This window comes from Felis catus, chromosome B1 (assembly GCF_018350175.1).
Source record: "Felis catus isolate Fca126 chromosome B1, F.catus_Fca126_mat1.0, whole genome shotgun sequence".
Classification (NCBI taxonomy): Eukaryota; Metazoa; Chordata; class Mammalia; order Carnivora; family Felidae; genus Felis; species Felis catus.
This window is the reverse complement of record NC_058371.1, coordinates 7,082,884-7,104,598: the sequence shown is the minus strand read 5'-3', so window position 1 is coordinate 7,104,598 and position 21,715 is coordinate 7,082,884. Positions and strand designations below refer to the sequence as shown.

At 52.3% G+C, this 21,715-nt stretch overlaps 1 protein-coding gene and 1 long non-coding RNA gene across 2 annotated transcripts; both read left to right on the top strand.

Annotated features, from left to right (window-relative positions):
• The first annotated feature begins 8,637 nt into the window (after positions 1–8,637).
• LOC123384740 lies at positions 8,638–9,421 on the top strand. Its single transcript, XR_006596232.1, has 2 exons — positions 8,638–8,874; positions 9,119–9,421. It is a non-coding gene; the product is annotated as an uncharacterized LOC123384740 (long non-coding RNA).
• Positions 9,422–12,143: 2,722 nt separating this feature from the next.
• Positions 12,144–14,061, top strand: LOC123384845 (ubiquitin carboxyl-terminal hydrolase 17-like protein 6). The gene has a single exon (XM_045055580.1). It carries the CDS (start codon positions 12,144–12,146, stop codon positions 13,749–13,751), a length of 1,608 nt encoding a protein of 535 aa, XP_044911515.1. The 3' UTR covers positions 13,752–14,061.
• The last annotated feature ends 7,654 nt before the right edge of the window (positions 14,062–21,715 follow it).

Below are 21,715 nucleotides of genomic sequence, written 5' to 3'. Positions count from 1 at the left end.
CAACGGACAGCTCACCTAAACCTACACTCAACAAGGAAGCAATGGTTTTGAATGACACACTGGGCCAGGTGGACTTGACAGATATAGTCAGAACATTTCATCCTAAAGCAGGCAAATAGACATTCTTGTCCAGTGCACACGGAACATTCTCCACAATAGATCCCATACTGGGACACAAATCAGCCCTCAACAAGGACAAAAAGATCGAGATCCTATCGTGCATGTTCTCAGACCACAATGCTATGAAACTCGAAATCACGACAAAAAACAATGTGGACATGGAACAAATACTTGGAGACGAAAGAACACCCTACTTAAGAGTGAATGGGCTAACCGAGAAGTTAAAGAGGAAATTAAACAGTCCATGGAAGCCAAGGAAAACGGTAACACCACAGGCCAAAACCTCTGGGACGCAGCAAAGGGGGTCATTCGAGGGAAGTCTATAGCAATCCAGGCCTTCCGAAAGAAAGAAGAAACGGCTCAGAGACACAATCTAACCGTTCGCCTCAAAGAGTTGGAAAAAGAACAGCAAAGAAAACCCCAAACCAGCAGAGACAGGATATAATGCAGATTAGAGCAGAAATCAATGCTATGGAAACCAAAAAAACAAAACACAGAAACAAGTACAACAAGAAAACAAACAGCAACAACAGCAGAACGGATCAAGGAAACCAGAGCTGATTCGTTGAAAGAATTCACAAAATTGATCAATCCCTAGCCAGTTTGCTCAAAAAGAAAAAGGAAAGGACCCAAATAAAGGAAATCAAGAACGAAAGAGGAGAGACCACAACCAACACAGCAGAAATACAAACAATACTACGAGAATGTTGTCAGCAATTATACACCAATAAAATGGGCCATCTGGGAGAAATGGACAAATCCCAAGAAACGTATCAACTACCAAAACTGAAACAGGAAGAAAGAAAATTTGAACAGACAAAAACAAGTAAAGAAAATGAATTAGTAATCAAAAATCTCCCCCTGCCCCCACCCCCACGAAAAGAAGAATACAGAGTCCAGGGCCAGATGGCTTTCCAGGGGAATTCTCCCAAACATTTAGAGAAGAGTTCACATCTATTCCCTTGAAGCTGCTCCAAAAGAGAGAAACGGAAGGAAAACTTCCAAGCTCTTTCTACGGAGCCAGCGTTTCCTTGATTCCAAATCGAGACAGAGACCCCACGACAAAGGAGAACGATGGACCCATTTCCCTGATGAACATGGATGCAAAACTCCTCACCAAGTTATTAGCCGATCGGATCCAACAATATATCCCAAAAATGATTCGCCACGACCAGGTGGGATCTATACCTGGGATGCAGATCTGGTTCAATATGCACAAAACAATCCATGTGATTCATCACCCCTAAGAAAAGAAAGGACAAGAACCACACGATCCTCTCAATCGATGCGGAGAAAGCATGGGACAAAATACAACATCCTATCTGGACACAAACCCTCAAGAACGTAGGGCTAGAAGGATCATATAAGTCATATACGAAAGACCCAACGCGAGTATCATCCCCCATGGGGAAATCCTGAGAGCTTTCTCCCTAAGGACAGGGACCAGCCAGGGAGGTCCACTCTTGCCACTGTTATTCACCATCGCATTGGAAGCCTTAGCCTCAGCCATCAGACAACACAAAGGACTCAAAGGCCTCCAAATTGGCCGGGAGAGGTCCAACGTTCCCTCTTGGCGGATGACATGATACTCTATATGGAAAACCCAAAAGATTCCACCCAAAACTGCTAGAACTGATCCATGACTTCAGCAAAGTTGCAGGATGTGAAATCAATGCACAGAAACCGGCTGCAAACCCATACACCAATGATGAAGCAACAGGAAGAAAAATCAAGCATCGGTCCCATTGACAATTGCACCCCAAAATCATAAAATACCTACGAATGAATGTAACCAAAGAGATGAAAAATCTATACACTGAAAACTACATGAAATTTTAGAAGGCAGAAAACACAATGGAAAAACATTCCACGCTCCTGGTTGGGAGGACGAAATATGGGTAAAATGTCAGTACCACCCAAAGCGATCGACATACTCAAAGCAACACCTATCCAAAGAGCACCAGCACTCCTCACAGAGCTGGAACAGACAAGACTAGAATTTGTATGGACCCAGAAAAGACCCTGAAGAGCCAAAGCACTGTTGAAAAGGAAAGGAAAGCTGGAGGCATCACAATCGCAGACGTCAAGCTGTAATTACACAGCTGTAATCATCAAGACAGTATGGTAGTGGCACAGAAGCGGACACTCAGCTCAAGAGAACAGAAACGGACCCACAAATGGATGGCCAACTATTCCTTGACAAAGCAGGAAAGAATAGCCAATGGAATAAAGACAGTCTCTTCAACAAGGGGTGCTGGGAAAACTGGACAGCGACACGCGGAAGAAGGAACCCGCACCACTTTCTTACACCGTACACATAAAGAAACTCAAAAGGGAGGAACGTCCTAAGGGTAAGACAGGAAGCCGTCAAAACCCTCGAGGAGAAAGCAGGCAAAAGCCTCTGTGATCTGGGCCACAGCAACTTCTTACTCAACACGTCTCCGGAGGCAAGGGAAACAAAAGGAAACACGACCTATTGAGAACTCATCAAAAGAAAACTCTTCTGCACCGTGAAGGAAACAGATCAGCTACACTAACGAATCAGCTAAATCATCAATGGGAGAAGATATTTGTGAACGACACATCGGAGAAAGGCTCAGTGTACAAATCGATAAAGAACTGATCACACTCAACAGCCAAAAACCAACGAATCCCGTGAAGAAATGGGCAAAAGTCATGAATAGACACTTCTCCAAGAAGACATCCCGATGGTCAACTGACACATGAAAAAATGCTCAACCTCACCCATCATCAGGGAAATCCGTATCAAGATCACAGTGAGCTACCACTTCACACGTGTCATAATGGTACCATTAACAACTCAGGCAACAAGCGATGTTGGCGAGGGTGCGGAGCAACAGGATCTCTTTTGCACTGCTGGTGGGAAGGCAAACTGGCACCGCCACTCTGGAAAACAGTATGGAGGTTCCTGAACAAATTGAAAGCACAGCGACCCTACGAGCCAGCGATTGCATGACTAGGTATTTATCCAAGGGATATGGGTGTGCTGTCTCGAAGGGGCACCTGCACCCAAACGCCCCCAAAAGCTTCTAGCAGCACTACCAACAATAGCCAAAGTATGGAAAGAGCCCGAATGTCCATAGATGCATGGAATGGAAAAAGAAGAGGTGGCACATATATGTACAGTGGAACATTACGCGGCGATCGAAAGGAAAGACGGGGTGCCATTCGCAACTACGTGGCTAGAAGTAGAGGGTATTCTCCTCAGCGAAATTAGTCAGAGAAAGACACCTAGCATATGACTTCACTCATATGAAGGCTCTAAGGTGCAAAACAGATGAGCCTCAGGGAAGGGAAGGAAAAATAATATAAAAACAGGGAGGGGTACAAAACCAAGCAGGGAGGGGGCCAACGGATATTTGAAGAACAGGGAAAGGTGTGCTTGTGCCCTGGCCTCGCTTGCCCCCTCCCCCGCCCACTATCTGGGGGCTTCTCCCTGGGGAGTGGTCCTGAGAGTGGCCGGCGCCAGGCTGGCCCCGTGGAGCCACGGCCTGGAAGCGAGGCCAAGCCAACGGAGGTTTGAGAGCATTGGGAAAGGGTGTGGGCATGGGTGTGGCAGGGGTAAGGATGCTGCGTGTAAGGGGGTGGGGCCGTAGTATGGTGCCATGGAGTGAGGAGGCCAGGCAGAGGCTGAAGGAAGCGGTGGGCGGGGCTGGAGGGCACCAGGTTGGGGGAGGGCCATGCCTTGAGGGCAGTGGACAGAGGCCACAGGAGCAGCCTCCCAGAGAAGATAGGAAAGGCCACATGAAAAGCGCACACGACGCCCAACACACGCCAACGTTCAAGGAGGGAAACCATCCAGGGTGCCGACGGCACTGCCGACGCAGGCCCTCCACCTCGGCCAGTGGGGCCGCTAGCTTTTGCACTGCTGTGGGAGAAAGGTGCTCGCTTGCATGACACTCAGGAATGCCCCGCCGATGGGGTTGCACCTTGTCCCGTGGGTCTGGCCCTTCAGGATCCCAAAGACATCTCCCTGACACAGTGTCCGTGGCTGAGGCCAGCCAGGCCAGGCCAGGAGAAATGGTGGCAGTCACACCAACATCCCCCAATGGGAGCAAAAGCTAAACAGAACGTCCGAGTTGACGGGCAAGAACAAAGAGCCCCAAGCGAGGGGCGTCGGCCACAGGGAGCCCCCTGCGTCAACACAGGGACTTGTCGGGAACGGCGACTTGGGTCACGAGACCAAGTGCCAAGGCAGCTAGTCCCCAGGGGACACGGGACACAGGATCCCATTCCTCCGAAGGTCCCAGCGAGCGCACTCACCGCCCTAGAGACAGAAAGGGGGACGGGGAGGGCAGGGCAGGGTGTGGAGTGAAGGGACACTGCAAATAGGTCATGGACACACCGCTCCCGTTGGGAAAGGGAGAAGCTTGGACACGGAGGACGCCGAAGGGGCCCCCAACCACAGGAACGTACGTGAGGCCAGGGGCCCCGCAAGCTTCCCTGGAGACCCACGAGAAACACCAGTTTACGAATGCAACAGGCATGCACACACGAGTCTCTTTGTCCAAGGGTGAAGATGTGTTCTGAGACGTCTATCTCCACATGCATGCATACCAGTTACAACGGCAAGCAATCGCTAAACCTCCAGGATTCCTTCCTAGTGTGGAGACGTGAGGAGCACCAAGGGGATGGGCTGCATGGGATTAAAGTGCCCAAGAGGTCACGTGACCTCGGGCGGGTCTAAGAGTCCGGGAAGGAAGGAAGTGTCCCTCACTGACCGTCCCTCGGGCACGCCGAGGGCACGCCTGAGTCTCCTCCACGGCAGTCCGCCTGCCACCCGCCGCTCTGGACGTCTCCTGACACACAGGAGGAGCACTTTGGCGTTTCAGGTGGGTTGGGACGATCTGGGGCTCCCACGAGCTGGCACAGAAGTGGGCCAGGGAGGAAATGGAGGTGGTGATGCGCCTCGACTCACCAGGTGAAGGACGCTTGAGTGTTGAAGACTATTGTGAGAACAGAGACCGAGGAAAGGCGTGGCTCTCGGTGTTCCTGAGCACATGAGGTTCTGCTTCCAAAGGAACCGAACCCCAGAGTCTGACTGGTGTGAGGGCGTGTGGGAGCAGTGACAGCATCCTGCTCCACGTCGCCGTGGGGCCTCAGAGCCTAAGGAATTTTCTTGTTCACCCGAATTTCACGGCAAATGCTCATTTGCCACGGCTGACACGTGAGTTCAGCGTGGGGCCCCGTAAAGGCCACGTGAAAGAAAAGGGTTCAGGTCCTGCGTGGGGAAGCTTCCAGTCGAGTCGAGCAGAAACGAAACGTTTTCCTTGACTTTGTCTTGGAGTGTGGTTTCTCTGGGGGTCAAGTAGGACAGGTACATTCTGGAGAGGCAAGCATCCTTCTCTTTGCACATGCAACCCCGGGTGCCACAGGGAGTATCGCCGTAGCGTGGATTGCGGTGTCCATGGGGGTCGGGACTTTGTGTGTGGTTTTCCTTCCGGAGGGCGCTGGGAGAGACTTCCCGGAAGTCTCTCCGGTGAGTCACGCAAGACCACCTCCACGGCCTTGCCTGAGGGTGCCGTCCTGCGGGTAGGTCCACGGGAGAGCGTGTAGAACATGCAGGAGGGAGAGGTCCCACCTCCCAGGTGAGGACCGTGTTTGACCTGGTGGGCATGACGCCCCCTCATGCCCGCTGGGGGAGGAGAGGAAGGTTCATGAAGGAGTCGTTGTGTCTGTGGGAATGATTCTCCTTTTCCCATTGACTCAGGAAGGCCAGAAACCCATCTTCGAGCAAGGCTGACTTGACCCTTCAAGGAGAGGGGGCAGATGGCGGGTGGTCACACCCAGCACGCACCTTCCAGACCCTTGAAAGCCCCAAACGGGAAGAGGCAACGGAGAGCACCCATGGCGCCCAGGGTTCCCAGGCTAGAGGACGAGGATCCTCGGGTAAGTGGAGCCCTGGAGCCGTGGTGAACCAGTTGGGCAGGTTGGAGGGGCTGGGTCGGGTGGGGGTGGGGGAGCCATGCCTCTGAAGCCGGGGATCGCACATGACGAGGGAATGAAGACTCTGTGTCCGGAGGTCGGTCGTCCTTTCCTAGCCCACGGTGGCCTGCCTTGGCATCTCAGCAGCCTGCCCATTGGGATAAGCTCCCTCGGCCGTAGGGTCACGTCCAGCCTGGTGTCTGTCCCCATCGTGGCGTGGGGCTCATTCTACGCGGCCTGAGACCTGCAATCCCAACTCCCGGTCCGTCCCTCACAGAGGCTTGGGTAGAATCCTAGGAACTTCCATCTCCTGGCACCTCCCGAGCCGTCCACGATGTGCCCTGGCCCACCCACACCAGTCCTCTGCTCCCCGAGTGTGTCCTTGTCATGTCCTTTGCAGCTGGGCTGTGATTGGTGCTGATTCACTGAGCCCCTCCTCCTTGGTCCGCAGCTCAAGTGTAAGGACTGCGGAGCCTTTGGGCACAACGCATCCAGCACCAGGTGCCCCATGAAGCGCTGGGACGGGTGCCTGGCCCCCCAGGCCTTCGTCCCCAGGAAGCCGAAGGAGAATGTGGAACCACGCCAGCAGCAGGACCAGCACAAGCCCGGGCCCTTCAACCAGGCTGCAAGGGACCTGGAAGAGGGACAAAGGTGAGGACGCAGCCGGCTCCGGCCTGCCCGTGGCCTGGCAGCTCAGGTCGCTGTGTCTCTGCACCCGGACACTGGGTGCTGTGTCGTCTTCAGACACACACAGGGGCGGGGGAGGCAGAGAAAGGAGCTCCCCGCCCCCCAGGGGACCTCACGAGCCTATTGAGCTGCTCTGGGGGAGGCCCTGAGGCTGTGTGTCCTGCGGTAGGGAGACAGGGGGAGGCGGCAGATGACAGGCCGTGGCGCACACGGCTCTCAACGCAAGGACGTCTTGGGCCAACCTGGACGGCTCGCTGGAGTGGGAGCCAGGAGGGCAGATGAAGCAAGGAGATCTTGCCCAAGCCCCATCGCTGGCTCCCCAGGTGAAGACACGAAATGCCGCTCCTTCACCTTCCCGTTCTTGGTCGTGCAGGCGAGAAGCCCAGCAGAGGAAGGCGCTGCTGCAGAGATTCCCCAGGATAGGCCCTGGAAGGCAGCAGAGAGCCTGGAGGGACTCCACAGAATCCTGTGACTATGTGAGGGTGAGTGTCCCCCGTCCCTGCTCTCGTTCTCTCCTGGGGACGGGGATGTGACGGGCTTCCCGGCCCTCCTGGCTGAGGAAGGGGGTCCACCCCGATTCTCAACATTGGGATTTCCGTGCGGGTCCTTTCCAGCCACGTTTGCTGGGTGTCCATGATCCCGCAGGATTCCTTGCATGTGTGCTAACCGGGTGCCGGGTGGGCGTGCCAACATCATTTCGGGACGCTGTGCCCACACCTAGGCCTCTTGGGAGGCACAGGCATCTTTCCCTGGTGACACATACACCCGCGCCATTGGCCATCCAAACTCAGTACTCCCCCCCCCCCCCCGAACATCCACCTGCAGGACGCCTGTCCTTTCCCTAGAAGCCTGAATGGAGGTGCTTGTCCACTTCGGGAGGCAGGCACGATGCACAACCTTTCTGGTCCGTCGCTCCCGTGGAATCAAAGCCTCAAGGGGCTACTGCCCAGTGTTTCTTCCCAATCGACGCTGAGCTGGAGGCCCTTGTCCTCTGTCAGTACAATCCTTTCCCGTCTCTCCCGGTTGTTTGCATTTCTGTCTGTTTCTTTGCTGTGCTTGTCGTGCATGTGTCCTTGGTGGGCGGGAAGGACTGATGGCCGTTGTCTGTGTGTTGTGTGTTCCCACAGCATCCGCACAGGCCGATGCCCGTGTACACCACCAAGAGGGTGTCCGTGCTGGCGCCGCACATCCCGGCTGAGCCTCCTAGCGGGACGCCTGACACGACACAGCTGTCCCCGTCGGCTGCTCCTCTCGGGAGACCTGCGTCGAGCACCTTCCCGCCTGCTGGCCGACAGGATGCCCAGCAAGGGGGGACCCCAGCCCCGCCTGCCCCGCCTGCCCCGGCACACCAACGCTCTGCCCGGGATCCAGGCCTCGGTGTCCAGCCGAGACAACACCGGCCCCAATGTGCCTCCCTGGAAGCTTCCAGGGCTGTCTCCAAGGCGCATGGCATTGGCCACCCCCAGGCACCAGCCAAGCGTCCTGAGGTGAGCCCTGATCCTCCTCCAACCCATTTGGCTCCGAGTCCCCAGCCCCACATCCAGACACCAGGCAAGAGATGGGCCCCGCTCCCCGATGACACGTGCCAGAACCCCCGAAAGAAACCACGTTGCAGCCCCTTCCAGCCACCCCACAAGAGCACAGGGAACACCCATGTGGGGCTGCGCCAGAGTCCGTGTCGTCCAGCAAGGAGAAGTGCATGTGGTCCCACGGGGGCAGCCCAGCTGACCAGGAAGACACCTGCCTCGGTGCAAAGCAGGGGCCTCCAGCCTCCACGCCCCCAACCTCACCTGGACACTCTCCAGGCGTGCACCTTGCCCCCGTGTCCGCCCTGTCCCCAGGCACCCGGCCAGCCCCTGCGAATGGTCTTCAGCCGCCTGGACAAAGGCGGCTGGAGCTCCAGGTTCATAGCAGCTCCCTGTCTGCCACCTCCCGAGAGGCCAGTCCCCCCTGGCCAGGGCCCGCCCGTCACACACCAGTCTGAGGGAGGCTGTGTGCCTGTCTCCCGGAGCATCCTCCACGATGACCTGCAGCTTTCCTCGTCCTCGGAGGAGAGCGACCGGGAGTGAGACACCTCATGTCCTCGGACACTCGTCCTCTGGCTCTTGTGACCCCGAGCAGGTGACTGCGGAGCGGCGGGCAAGGCAGGGCCGTGACCTATTTTTGCTAAAGCAGCAATTCCCCCAAAGACCTGCAAGGACAAAAGCTTGTGTCCACACCGTGTTTGGTGTCCTGCTTGGGGCGGGGAGTGGGTTGAGCGCCCACGTGCAGACGCTCATGGCGCACTTTTCCTTTATGCATCTACACCTTCTGGTTCACCTGCTCCGTCTCAATCAACAAGGTCTCGTTTCTTTCCTTTCAATAGATTCTATGAGAAATCCAGCGCCAGGAGAGCAAGAGGTCGTCCACTCGAATGTAAAGTTAAGGATCTGTGAAATGAACGTGTAGTGGGTTTGCGAATGTCTGAATGTGGGGGCGCCGGAGGAATGATTCCGGTCCGGGCTGGGCAAGTGGAGGCAATCTTTTGTTTTAGAACAGTTCACTGATACCGTTTTTGTGCAGATCATATCGGGGAATATTTTACATGCTGTCTGCGTTTTTGTTTTTCCCTGATAGTGCAACGTTGTGTGTAGTGTTACCACAGCTAATAAAATTTGCTCAGACACGACCGAATGTGCATGGTTTTCTTTTTTGTGTGTACACTGTAGTTTCCCGTCACTTAGAGTAGAATCCTGCATTTGTTCCCAAGTGCACTTGGGACTTGGATCCTCACCTAGTGGAGAACAACTAAGTATTGAGAAGCAGCAAAGAAACACGGGTTAACCTCTCTTCCCCTTTCAAGATAAAGTCTCTCCAAGTGTCCTGGGAACAAGACAATGCTAGAGGTGAATTCGAAGTCGAGGAGGGTCGGGATGCCTGGGTGGCTCAGTCAGAGAAGTGTCTGACCTGGAGGCGGCGACTCATGTCATGATCTCAGGGTTGGGGAGATTGAACGTTGAGTTTCCCTCCCTCCTCGGGATTGCCTCTCTCCTTTTCTCTCTAACCCTGCCCCACATTCTCTCTCCCTCCCTCCCTCCCTCCCTCCCTCTCTTTCTGTCTCTCTCTCTGTCTGTCTCTCTCTGTGTGTCAACATATAAACCCATGAACTGAAAGAACATATGCGTGGGAAATCAATCAGCATTAGGGGCTGCTGTCCACATGCCTCTCAAAGGCATTTTCATTCACAAGTCACGTCAAGGAGGGTGGCATAGAAGAGATACAAGGGAAAGGATGAGAAAGACATTCCACAGATAGATACTAGAGAGGGGAAGGAGACACGAGAGTTAGGAGATAGACACATAGAGTGATGAGCGATTGATGAGAGGGGACAGAGAATTAGGTGGTCAAAGGGTTCTTTGGAAGCAATTCTGCAGGCCTCTTTGCCCACACGTGGCAGGTGGCCGGGGCTGAGGCTACAGAAGCAAGGGGGTGTTCGTGGAGTCTGAAGACGGGCAGGCTCCAGACCCGGGGAGAATGGACTTGTCGGGGCCAGGCACTCAGACAGGAGCAGGTGTCTCGTCTTGGGACAGGGGTCAGCTTTATGCTCCAGGAAGGTCTGGAATGGACTGGCTCAAGTCACTACGTTAAATAGGGCAACTTGCTTTGCTCAGACCAGTCACGTGAGAGTTCCTAGCATCTAACACCGTCCAGTGAAAACACAACCGGTTTTCTAGGAGGAGATGACAACCAAAGGGAGAGATGATTCCTTGCAGAAACAGGTCCAAACTTGGCACCTGCCAACGGATATTTGAAGAACAGGGAAAGGTGTGCTTGTGCCCTGGCCTGGCTCGCCCCCCTCCTCTGCCCACTCTCTGGTAGATTCTCCTTGGGGTGTGGTCCTGAGAGTGGCAGGCGCCAGGCTGGCCCGGTGGAGCGACGGCCTGGACGTGAGGCCGGGCCAACTGAGGGCGGAGAGCATTGGGATGAGGTGTGGGCATGGGTGTGGCAGGGCTAAGGGTGCTGTGGGTAAGGGTGGGGCCGTGGTCTGGTCCCATGCAGTGAGGCCAGGCAGAGGCTGATGGAAGCTGTGGGTGGGGCTGGAGGGCACCAGGCAGGGAGAGGGCCGTGTCTTGAGGCTGTGGTCACAAGAGTCTGAAGACTCCTTTTGTGCATCCCATTGGGTGTCCTCCTTGACCCCTTGCCCCTTTCCTTCCCCTCACGTGAGTGCCTTTGGCAGTGAGACACCTCACGTGCTCTCAGCCTTTTCCTCCTAGTCGGTGACCCCGAGGAGGTGACTGCTTCATTGAGGATCCTCTCTCCCTCTCTCTCTGTCTCTCCCTGGCTTGTCCACATGAGCGCTCTCTCTCGCTCTCTGTCTCTCTCTGTCTCTCTCTCTCTCTCAAAATCAATCAATTAAAATGTTAAAAGTGAAAAACAAACAAACATTAGAGAAGAAAGCACAATGTCAGTAGACCTGGTCACTTCTGAAATCTGGTTGGTCTAGAGATACTGACACACTAAAGCCACAGTTTCCACGAGGGGACATCGGTCCATGCATGTCTAAATTCCAATGTCAAACCGTCTATAAATGTCACAAACCCACCACAAACATGTCCTGAACCACGGGAACCTATACCTACCTTGCTATGTGATTTGCTAGTAATACCAGTGACAATTTGGCAAATGATGGGTTTAGGATTTGTTCTCCTATTGGGAAGGGAGCTACAAAATGAAGAAAGCATTTACAAAGCCCAAAACCAGGCAAAGGATATTTCTTGGGATAATTTCTCGGCCACCCCTTGGTAGACAGACATGTTGCAAAGGACCTTCATGATAGTTGTATACACAGATCCCATGGAGACAGTTCAGGAGTTTGAGAATCAAATCCATGGACAGGAATCATTCCAGAATAATTTGCTGGTGTCACATACATTCTGGCTGACGGAGAGGAGGTGCTCCTACATGATACCAGAGCTCAATTGGTAACATGATTTCCATAGCCTAGAAAATTCATGGCCGTCATTCCTCGACACTTTGTGGTATCTAAGAGCAAAGTGGATACTCAAAAAAGGATTTCCTCGAGGTTGGAAATGCTCAAGTCCGTCTGTCCAGAGAGGGAGCAACAGAAACGAGGGAGGTGGAGAAAGTGGTGAAACGTGTGTGTGTGTGTGCCTCTTGAGGAGGGAGGGGCAGGAGGAAGGCTGGGCTGAGTGGTCTGTCTGCAGAAGAGTGACCACACCCTAAGACCCTTCATCCAACTCCAGCTGGTAGCTGATTGGATGACGTGGTCCTAGTCAGGTGGGTGGGGCGAGCTTTACGAGGGCTGAGGAGAGGGCCACAGCCATCATTCTGAGACTGGCCTCCTGAGAGAAGCATCGCTCTGCAACGTGAGGCTCCACGTTTCAGGAGACATGGAGACGCCCTCTTCCCACTGCCGAGAGGAGACTCAGTTCCGTGTCTTTCCCAACCTCAAACCTTGCGGATCAAATACGGGTGGTGCTGAAGGCCACGGAGGACCCACTCTGCCTGAGAAGCCGTCACCGTCATCGCACACACCCTGCGACCTGCCTAACGGTTGGGCTCCCACGTCGACAGGTCTGCCCCCCGCAAAGAAACCTGTGAGTTGGAGGAGACCTTCTGTGGTTGGGGCTGGCCTGCAGAACCTGGGCAACACGTGCTATGCGAACGCGGCCCTGCAGTGTCTGACGTACACACCACCCCTCGCCAGCTACATGCTGTCCCAGGAGCACTCCCGAAGCTGTGGGAGGCAGCCATTCTGTGTGCTGTGTGCTCTGCAGGCTCACGTGACCCGGGCCCTCTGCCGTCCGGGAGACGTGATCCGGCCTCCGCCAAAACTGCTCGCTGCCTTCCACACACACAGGCAGGAGGATGCCCATGAGTTTCTGATGTTCACTCTGGATGCTATGCAGCAAGCGTGTTTGCGTGAGGACAAGCCTTCAGAGCCTCAGGCTCAGGACGCCACCCTCATCCGGCAAATCTTTGGGGGGTACTGGAGGTCTCAAATCCAGTGTCTCCACTGCCAGGGTGTCTCCAGCACTTTGGATCCTTACCTGGACATTAGCCTGGATATCAGGGCAGCTCAGAGTGTGAGCCAAGCTTTGCAACACTTGGTGAAGCCCGAACAGTTGGATGGTGAAAATGCCTATCGTTGTAGTACTTGTCTCGACAAGGTACCTGCTTCCAAGACGTTGACTTTGCACACTTGCTCCAAGGTCCTGATGCTGGTATTGAAACGGTTCTGCCATTTCACGGGCAGCAAACTGGCTAAGGAAGTGCAATATCCTGAGCGCCTTGACATGCAACGCTACGTGTCTGGGCAGAACGGGGGGTCGCTGACTTACGCGCTCTATGCCGTGCTGGTGCACGCGGGCTGGAATTGTCACAGCGGACATTACTTCTGTTACATCAAAGCTGGGAACGGCCAGTGGTACAAAATGGATGATGCGAAGGTGACCGGCAGTGATGTGACGTCTGCCCTGAGCCAACACGCCTATGTCCTCTTTTACATCCAGAAGAGTGAATTGGAAAGAGACCGTGCGAGGGAGCCAGGTGCTGGGGAATCCACATCCCTCCAGGCTGACCACGCAGGCACGGCTGCGGCCCAAGGGGGGCCTGAAACCGACCCCAACATCGAGGTGCCACAATTGGAGGATCACGTGGAAGAGACACCACTGCCAACAATCACGTTAGACCAGTGGAGATTCCTCCAAGAAAGCCACCGTCCCAAGTCTGAATTCAACCTCAGGAAACTAGAATTTGCTCTTCCCCCTGACGCAGTCCTCATTCACCAGTCCAAATACAGAGATGAGATGGGAAAGGATCACCGTGAACCAAACATCCACCGGCTCAACAGTTCAGCCAGGGACATCCCACCTCAGAGGGCAACGGCCATTACCCAAGTCCCTTGTCTCACCGGCAGAGCCAGAGCTACCAAGAGGAAGAACAAGAAGGGACAGAGGTCTCAGGAAGCAGTGCAGGGATCCCACTACAGGCTTTGAGATACATGCCTGCCCACGTGCACACTCACCCGCCCTCACTCACTACTCACTCACTCACAGTCCCTTGTAGGCCACATTTTGTGTGTTGTGGGTGGGTGTGATCGGGACATGTGGAGGGACCGTGAATCTGGCTGTATTCATGGGGTATGGCGTTCCAGTTGACCTGGAGAATCCTGAGCTTTAAGGCTGGCTGGCTGTAAAGATGTTATTGGAGAGGTGTGGATTATGCTGGGTATTTGGAAGGTTTCTCCCCTCCATCAGTACCGAGGATCATTGGGCACTCTCAGAGCCTGAAAGGATCAGAGGAAGTGGCCAATGAGGCATGAAGGTGGAAACAAGGCAGAGCACCGGGAGTCCCTGTGAAAATGCCTGGGACTCACGGTCCCATCATCCCATTCCCTACTCTCTGTGTATTGGTAAAGTACATGTGCCCAACCATGTGCGTGTGGGGACTCTCGGTGATATCCAAACAGGCACCGGCAGGGGAAGGAGTTTGAAGCAATCTCAGTGCTTCCACACCCACACGGAGGAGTGGCAAATGACCAGGAAACTGGAAGAGCTCTAGCTCTACGTGGGAGCAGACAGCCTTGTCAGGAATGTCTTGTGTCGGAAGGGGAGGAGCAGAAGGAAACACTAATTCATAACTGTGCAAAGTGTTTCCTTGTGTACATAATCTATTTTGTAAAGTCTCCACATGTTCGTGTGAACATTGGCTAACTGCCTGGAAATGGCCAGGAGCAAACAAATGTTTATGTCTCTGGAGACGGGTGGGTGGAGCCTTCCTGGCCCCTGTTCATTAGATTAGGTTCCCTTAACAATCCCCCTCCCATGAGGCTGCAGAGCAAATGGGGGAAAGGAACCTTCTTCCACCTCTTCTTGCTGAGCCACCAAGCAGCTCTACCTTGGTCCGCAGAGTTGACCACCATCCCCCCATCGGACAATCTCCTCCACAAGGGAGGAGGCTCAGGCATTTCTGCTCAGTTGCATTGCAATCTTGGTCCTCGGTTGTACACCTCAGAAAAACAGTCTCAAGTGGACACTGAGGCGACAATGTGGTATTTCAGGTCAGGGTATGGATGGATGCTCTCAGTCACACCTGTATTTCTTAGGAGCGAGACTCACTAAATACATTGTTGAATGGGAGTTAGTGCATGATCCTTCAATTCCCCCTAGGGGAGGGGGGCCATATTGGAGATCTCTGGTCGTTTGCCAATGGCACTGACAGGGTAAAGCCTGTTGTTGCTGTTGTTCTTGTTGTTGTTGTTTCCAGTCTGCATTAAACACACACACCACACATAGTGGGAACTAATGTCAGTATGTGAATTTTGTACAGGAAATCATACTGAATTCTGGATGTTCAAATATCATAGCCGATAGAGGAAAAATACTTTTCCTTAATCTACTTTTAAAATGTATTGGTCTGTTGTTTTCATGTTCTAAACATGAAGTAAAATGTTTAAATAAACAGAGAGGGACACACACACAGAACAGAGACAGAGTGTGAGCATGGGAGGGGGAGAGAGTGAGAGACACAGAACCCAAAGCAGCTCCAGGCTCTGAGCTGTCAGCACAGAGCCCAACGTGGAGCTCAACCCCACGAACCATGAGATCCTGACCTGAGTTGAGGTTGGACACTCAACCGACTGAGGCACCCAGTCCCCCCTCCATTTTCCAAATTTAAACCAAATTCAGTTAACAGTGAGTGTAGTCTTGGTTTCAGGGGTGGAATTTAGGGCTTCGTCCCTTACATGAAACACCCACTGCCAACCCCCACAGGGGCCCTCCATAACGCCCGTTGCAAATGGAGCCCACCCACTCCTCCCCTCTAGCAACCCTCACTTTCTTCTCTACCCTGAAGGGTTCTCCTGGGGCACGTGGGCGTCTCAGCCGGTTCGGACTCTGATTCAGTCAGCTCATGATCTCAGGGTTTGAGACTTCAAGCCCCGTGTCCGGCACTCTGATGACAGCTCAGAACCTGGAGCCTGCTCTGGATTCTGTGTGCATGCCTCTCTCTGCCACTCTCCTGGTCATGCTCGCTCTCTCTCTCTCTCTCTCTCTCTCTCTCTAAGATAAAGAGAAAACAAAATTTTTTGAGGAGTCTCCTATGGCTTGCCTCCCGCTGTGATTTTACCTTATGTTATTTATTCTTAGCTTGCCCTATGTTCTTCTGTTTTCTTTCTTATTCCACAGATGAGTGATGACATGGCACTTTCGCAGTGAAAGAGTTCAACAGGGCTAGCTGGATGTTAGAGCTCCAAAGACATGCACACGTGACATCTATCTTTCCTGTGGATTTGATTCTAAAGTGGGCAGAATCGTGGGTAAAATGCAAACAGTGTATGTGCAACTGAGCCACCAAGGGAAAAGCCACAGAAAATAACCACGCTAGGTCATCCTGTAGAAATTTTGGGATCCAACTTTCTCTTCCTGGATTAAAACCTGTATATCACACGCACACACACACGCACACACGGACAATATTTGATCTGGATCTCAAGACGGCCTCCATAAGCATCCAGTCAGCTCCCCAGATGCCTATGACCAGCTCTTCCTGGGTGGCCGTGTGTCACGTGTTCCACCCACACATGATGAAGTCCACACCCCTGGCTCTGCAATCCGTGGGGGAGGTCACAAGAGGGAGTCTTGCCACACTGCTCTCTGTCCAGCAGGGGCCGCCGCTGGCCAGCACGGGCATTGCCTAGACTTCCAGGAGGACCTGGCATTGGGCACTTGCTCAGGCTGGCAGGTCGGAGTCTCCGTGCCTCGCACTGCAGCCTGAGCATTTCGTGGGGCATAAAGGCGACCATGAACATTTACAGAAGGTCTGGTGGGTCTAGGATTCCCTCCTTGTGACTTCACTTTGGCCGTGCTGGACCCTGGACTCTGAGCTAAAATTGACAGCCTTGAGCTGCTCGGGCCACTGGTGACGATCTATTTTCCGGACATTCCAGGAACTTCTCTTTCAAAATATAAATCCAGTTAAGTCAAGACATTCGATTTTAAAACCTGTTGACAATGAGCAAAGAAGATCGCATAGGGCAAAACCAGGAGGTGGCCTCACGTGCGGCGATGTGGGAGCAATCACGGCAATAGGAACAGCGTTATTTGGTCTCGCCAAATCCAGCCAGCCTAATCTGGACTTGTCACGGAAAGCTTAATTCAGAGATGTCACCCTGCAATTCGTAAGGGTATTCATGACGAGACAGAAAAGGCAGTGTGGGGGGAGGGGCAAGATGGCAGAAGAGCATGGAAGTTGTTTTTGCGTCTTGCATCCCTAAAATGCAGCCACATCAACACAAAAGCACCCTGCACACCTCGAAAACTGATCTGAGGATTCACGCCACAGGTTGCCCAACCTGAACCCCAGAACGCAGTGGGGATGCGGCGCAGAGAGGTGAACTGGGGAAGAGAGAAGCCACAGAGGGCAGGGAGCTGTGTTTGCCTGCAGAGAGAGGACGGAGACAGGGGCAGAATATGGGGAAAGCAATCCCCTCGCCCTCCCCTCCCCCCGCCAAAAGCAGCTGGGGAGAAAGTGGAAATGTGGAAAGAGCCACAGGCACTGAACCAAAACGGGAGGAAGGAGGAAGGAGCGGGTTTAAATTCCATGAAGACTGTACACACAGGGGGAGGGCAGAGTGCGAAAGTCCGCATCTGATACCTGGCGGTGCTCTGGTCGGAAGGGCGAATCCCCGAGAGCAGAGTGAATGAAGACTGGGGGTGTGGAGGAGGGGTGTCTGGAACCACACGGAGAAAAGCGGTTCCCCTGCTGCGAGGACGCGAGGTAGAGTCTGTGTGGCCACCCCAGCCGACCCCAGAGGCCCCAGCAGACCCCGGAGAACAGCCACATTCGCTGGTGCTGGAACAAGGTCGTTAAGGGGGAAGCCCGGTACCAGAAGTGTGTGGTGATTGTCCACAATCCTCGAAACGCTGCTGCTACACCATCGCGTGAACGTTTTCGGGCGCAGGCTGGCACCCAGCCGCAGTCTCTGGGCAGCGGCAGCGGCAGCGGCACGGTGTTGCCAACGTTCCTGGGTGCGGCCGGCACCCGGCCACTGCTCGCTGAGACCCTGACGCAGAGGATCTGAGCAGCTCTCAGCCTGCTCAGGCCTTCAGAAGTGGGGGGTCGGGAAACACAGCCGCCTGGGAGGTAAATCCCAGGAGGGAGGTGTCTCCTGGCAACCTGACGCCTGGGCCACGGACAGTGTCAAAGCGGCGAGTGGACAGAAGCCGGAGACAAAGGACGGGGGTAGGATTGCTGATCGCAGACAGCCGAGTTCAGATACTACAGACTGGGCACCTGTGTGACGCCAAGGGCTCCGCTCCCGCGCATGCGCATATGCACCTCCAAGCGCCCCAGCAATCCGCGCTCGTAGGCTAGCTGCGCCATCTAGTGGAGAACACAGCCGTGACACTTAGCACCGCCCAACTGGGCCAACCTGGCTCTTCAGGAACCCAAGTGTCTCCGCCACTTTGTAGTGTATGGACCACAAAGTGCTTCATCCTTTGACTTCTAGGGGACAACGATGTAACTTCAATCGTATTTCAGTCTGTTCGCGGGTCCATCTCTTTTCTTTTCTTTTTCATTTCTTTTCTTTTTCATGAAGACAGAAAGAGAAAAAATATGTTGTTCTTTTCCATGGTTGAAAATAATTTCCTTGAATTTTTTTCGACTATATTCGTTTAATGTTTTGTAAATCTGTCAAATGCTATTTGAATGCCATCATTTCATTTTATCCTATTTCATTGTATTCTTTTTTCCAAATGTTCAAACGGTTTCCTTTTTTTTAGTTCTTTCCCTTTTTCCTCTAATCTTTCAAGCCCATTTCAACAACCAGACCAAAACTCACCTACGATCTAGCATCATTTGTGTGATTTGTGTGTGTGTGTGTGTGTGTGTGTGTGTTGTTTCTTATTTTTAAATTTTGAAATCTTTTATCTTAGTCATTCCTTTCCTTCCTCCAAAATGACGAAGCAAAGGAATTCACCCCCACAGAAAGAGCAGGAAGAAAGGACAGCCAGGCCCTTAACCAACACAGATACGAGCAAGACGTTTGAACCACAATTTAGAATCACGATAATAAGAATACCAGCTGGGGTCGAAAGTAGGTGAGAATGCCTTTCTGTGGGGATAAAAGAAGTAAAAGCTAGCCAGGATGCAATAAACAATGCTAAAAGTGAGCTGCGATCTGGAACAGATGCCACAGCGGCAAGGATGATAAGGCTGAGCAGGGAACCAGCGATAGAGGGGACAAAGCGATGGAGAATAACGAAGCAGAAGGAAAGAGGGAGACTAAAGCAAAAGAGCAGGGTTTAAGAATTCGGGAACTCAGCGACTCATTGAAAAGGAATCACATCCCAATCATAGGGGTCCCAGAAGACGAAGAGAGAGAGGCAAGGGGGTAGAAGGGTTATGTGAGCACATCACAGCACAAAACTTTCCCAACCTGGGAAAGACACACAAAATCCAGGAAGCACAGAAGACTCCCATTAGATTCAACAACGTCCAACCATCAACAAGGCAGAGCCTAGTCGAGTTCACAAAATACTCAGGCGAGGAAAGAAACATGAAAGCAGCAAGGGAAACAAAAGTCCTTCCCCTACAAGGGACGACTGACCACATGTGCAGCAGACCTATCCACAGAAACCTGGCAGCCCAGAAATGAGTGGCAGGATATATTCATCGCACTGAATCCTGAAAGGATGCGGCCAAAACGTATTTGTCCAGCAAAGCTGTCATTCCAAATAGAAATAGAGATGGAAAGTTTCCCAGTCAAAAAGTAAAGGAGTTCCTGACCACTCAACCAGCCCTGCAAGACATTTGAAGGCAGGCTCTCCCAGGGGACAAAAGACGTAAAAGAAAAAAACAGACCACAGGCAGAAAACACTGGCAAGGATCGGCGAACACCACCAGAAACTCCAACTCTACAAGCAACACAATGGCGATCACTTCATACCTTTCAGTACTCACTCTCAACGTCAATGGACTCAATGCTCCAATCAAAACACATAGGGTGACAGAATGGGTGAGAAAAGAAGGTCATCCAGATGCTGCTTACAAGGGACCCACTTTAGATCTAAAGACGCCTTCAGATTGAAAGCAAGGGGATGGAAAACCATCTCTCATGCTCATGGTTGACAAAAGAAAGCAGGAGTAGCCATACTCATATCGGACAATCCAGACTTTAAAATAAAGACTCTAACGAGACACGTAGAAGGGCGTTATGTCATAATTATTGGGTCTGTCCACCAAGAAGACCTCACGATTGTGAACATTTATGCACCAAATGTGGTGCGCCCAAATACATCCATCAATTCATCACACCCATAAAAACACTCATTGAGAATGATACCATACTAGGAGGGAACCTCAACACCCCACTTACAGCAACGGACAGCTCACCTAAACCTACACTCAACAAGGAAGCAATGGTTTTGAATGACACACTGGGCCAGGTGGACTTGACAGATATAGTCAGAACATTTCATCCTAAAGCAGGCAAATAGACATTCTTGTCCAGTGCACACGGAACATTCTCCACAATAGATCCCATACTGGGACACAAATCAGCCCTCAACAAGGACAAAAAGATCGAGATCCTATCGTGCATGTTCTCAGACCACAATGCTATGAAACTCGAAATCACGACAAAAAACAATGTGGACATGGAACAAATACTTGGAGACGAAAGAACACCCTACTTAAGAGTGAATGGGCTAACCGAGAAGTTAAAGAGGAAATTAAACAGTCCATGGAAGCCAAGGAAAACGGTAACACCACAGGCCAAAACCTCTGGGACGCAGCAAAGGGGGTCATTCGAGGGAAGTCTATAGCAATCCAGGCCTTCCGAAAGAAAGAAGAAACGGCTCAGAGACACAATCTAACCGTTCGCCTCAAAGAGTTGGAAAAAGAACAGCAAAGAAAACCCCAAACCAGCAGAGACAGGATATAATGCAGATTAGAGCAGAAATCAATGCTATGGAAACCAAAAAAACAAAACACAGAAACAAGTACAACAAGAAAACAAACAGCAACAACAGCAGAACGGATCAAGGAAACCAGAGCTGATTCGTTGAAAGAATTCACAAAATTGATCAATCCCTAGCCAGTTTGCTCAAAAAGAAAAAGGAAAGGACCCAAATAAAGGAAATCAAGAACGAAAGAGGAGAGACCACAACCAACACAGCAGAAATACAAACAATACTACGAGAATGTTGTCAGCAATTATACACCAATAAAATGGGCCATCTGGGAGAAATGGACAAATCCCAAGAAACGTATCAACTACCAAAACTGAAACAGGAAGAAAGAAAATTTGAACAGACAAAAACAAGTAAAGAAAATGAATTAGTAATCAAAAATCTCCCCCTGCCCCCACCCCCACGAAAAGAAGAATACAGAGTCCAGGGCCAGATGGCTTTCCAGGGGAATTCTCCCAAACATTTAGAGAAGAGTTCACATCTATTCCCTTGAAGCTGCTCCAAAAGAGAGAAACGGAAGGAAAACTTCCAAGCTCTTTCTACGGAGCCAGCGTTTCCTTGATTCCAAATCGAGACAGAGACCCCACGACAAAGGAGAACGATGGACCCATTTCCCTGATGAACATGGATGCAAAACTCCTCACCAAGTTATTAGCCGATCGGATCCAACAATATATCCCAAAAATGATTCGCCACGACCAGGTGGGATCTATACCTGGGATGCAGATCTGGTTCAATATGCACAAAACAATCCATGTGATTCATCACCCCTAAGAAAAGAAAGGACAAGAACCACACGATCCTCTCAATCGATGCGGAGAAAGCATGGGACAAAATACAACATCCTATCTGGACACAAACCCTCAAGAACGTAGGGCTAGAAGGATCATATAAGTCATATACGAAAGACCCAACGCGAGTATCATCCCCCATGGGGAAATCCTGAGAGCTTTCTCCCTAAGGACAGGGACCAGCCAGGGAGGTCC

Coding starts and splice junctions, on each gene's coding strand:
- LOC123384845 (XM_045055580.1), top strand. CDS start 12,144: ATGGAGACGCCCTCTTCCCACTGCCGAGAGGAGACTCAGTTCCGTGTC.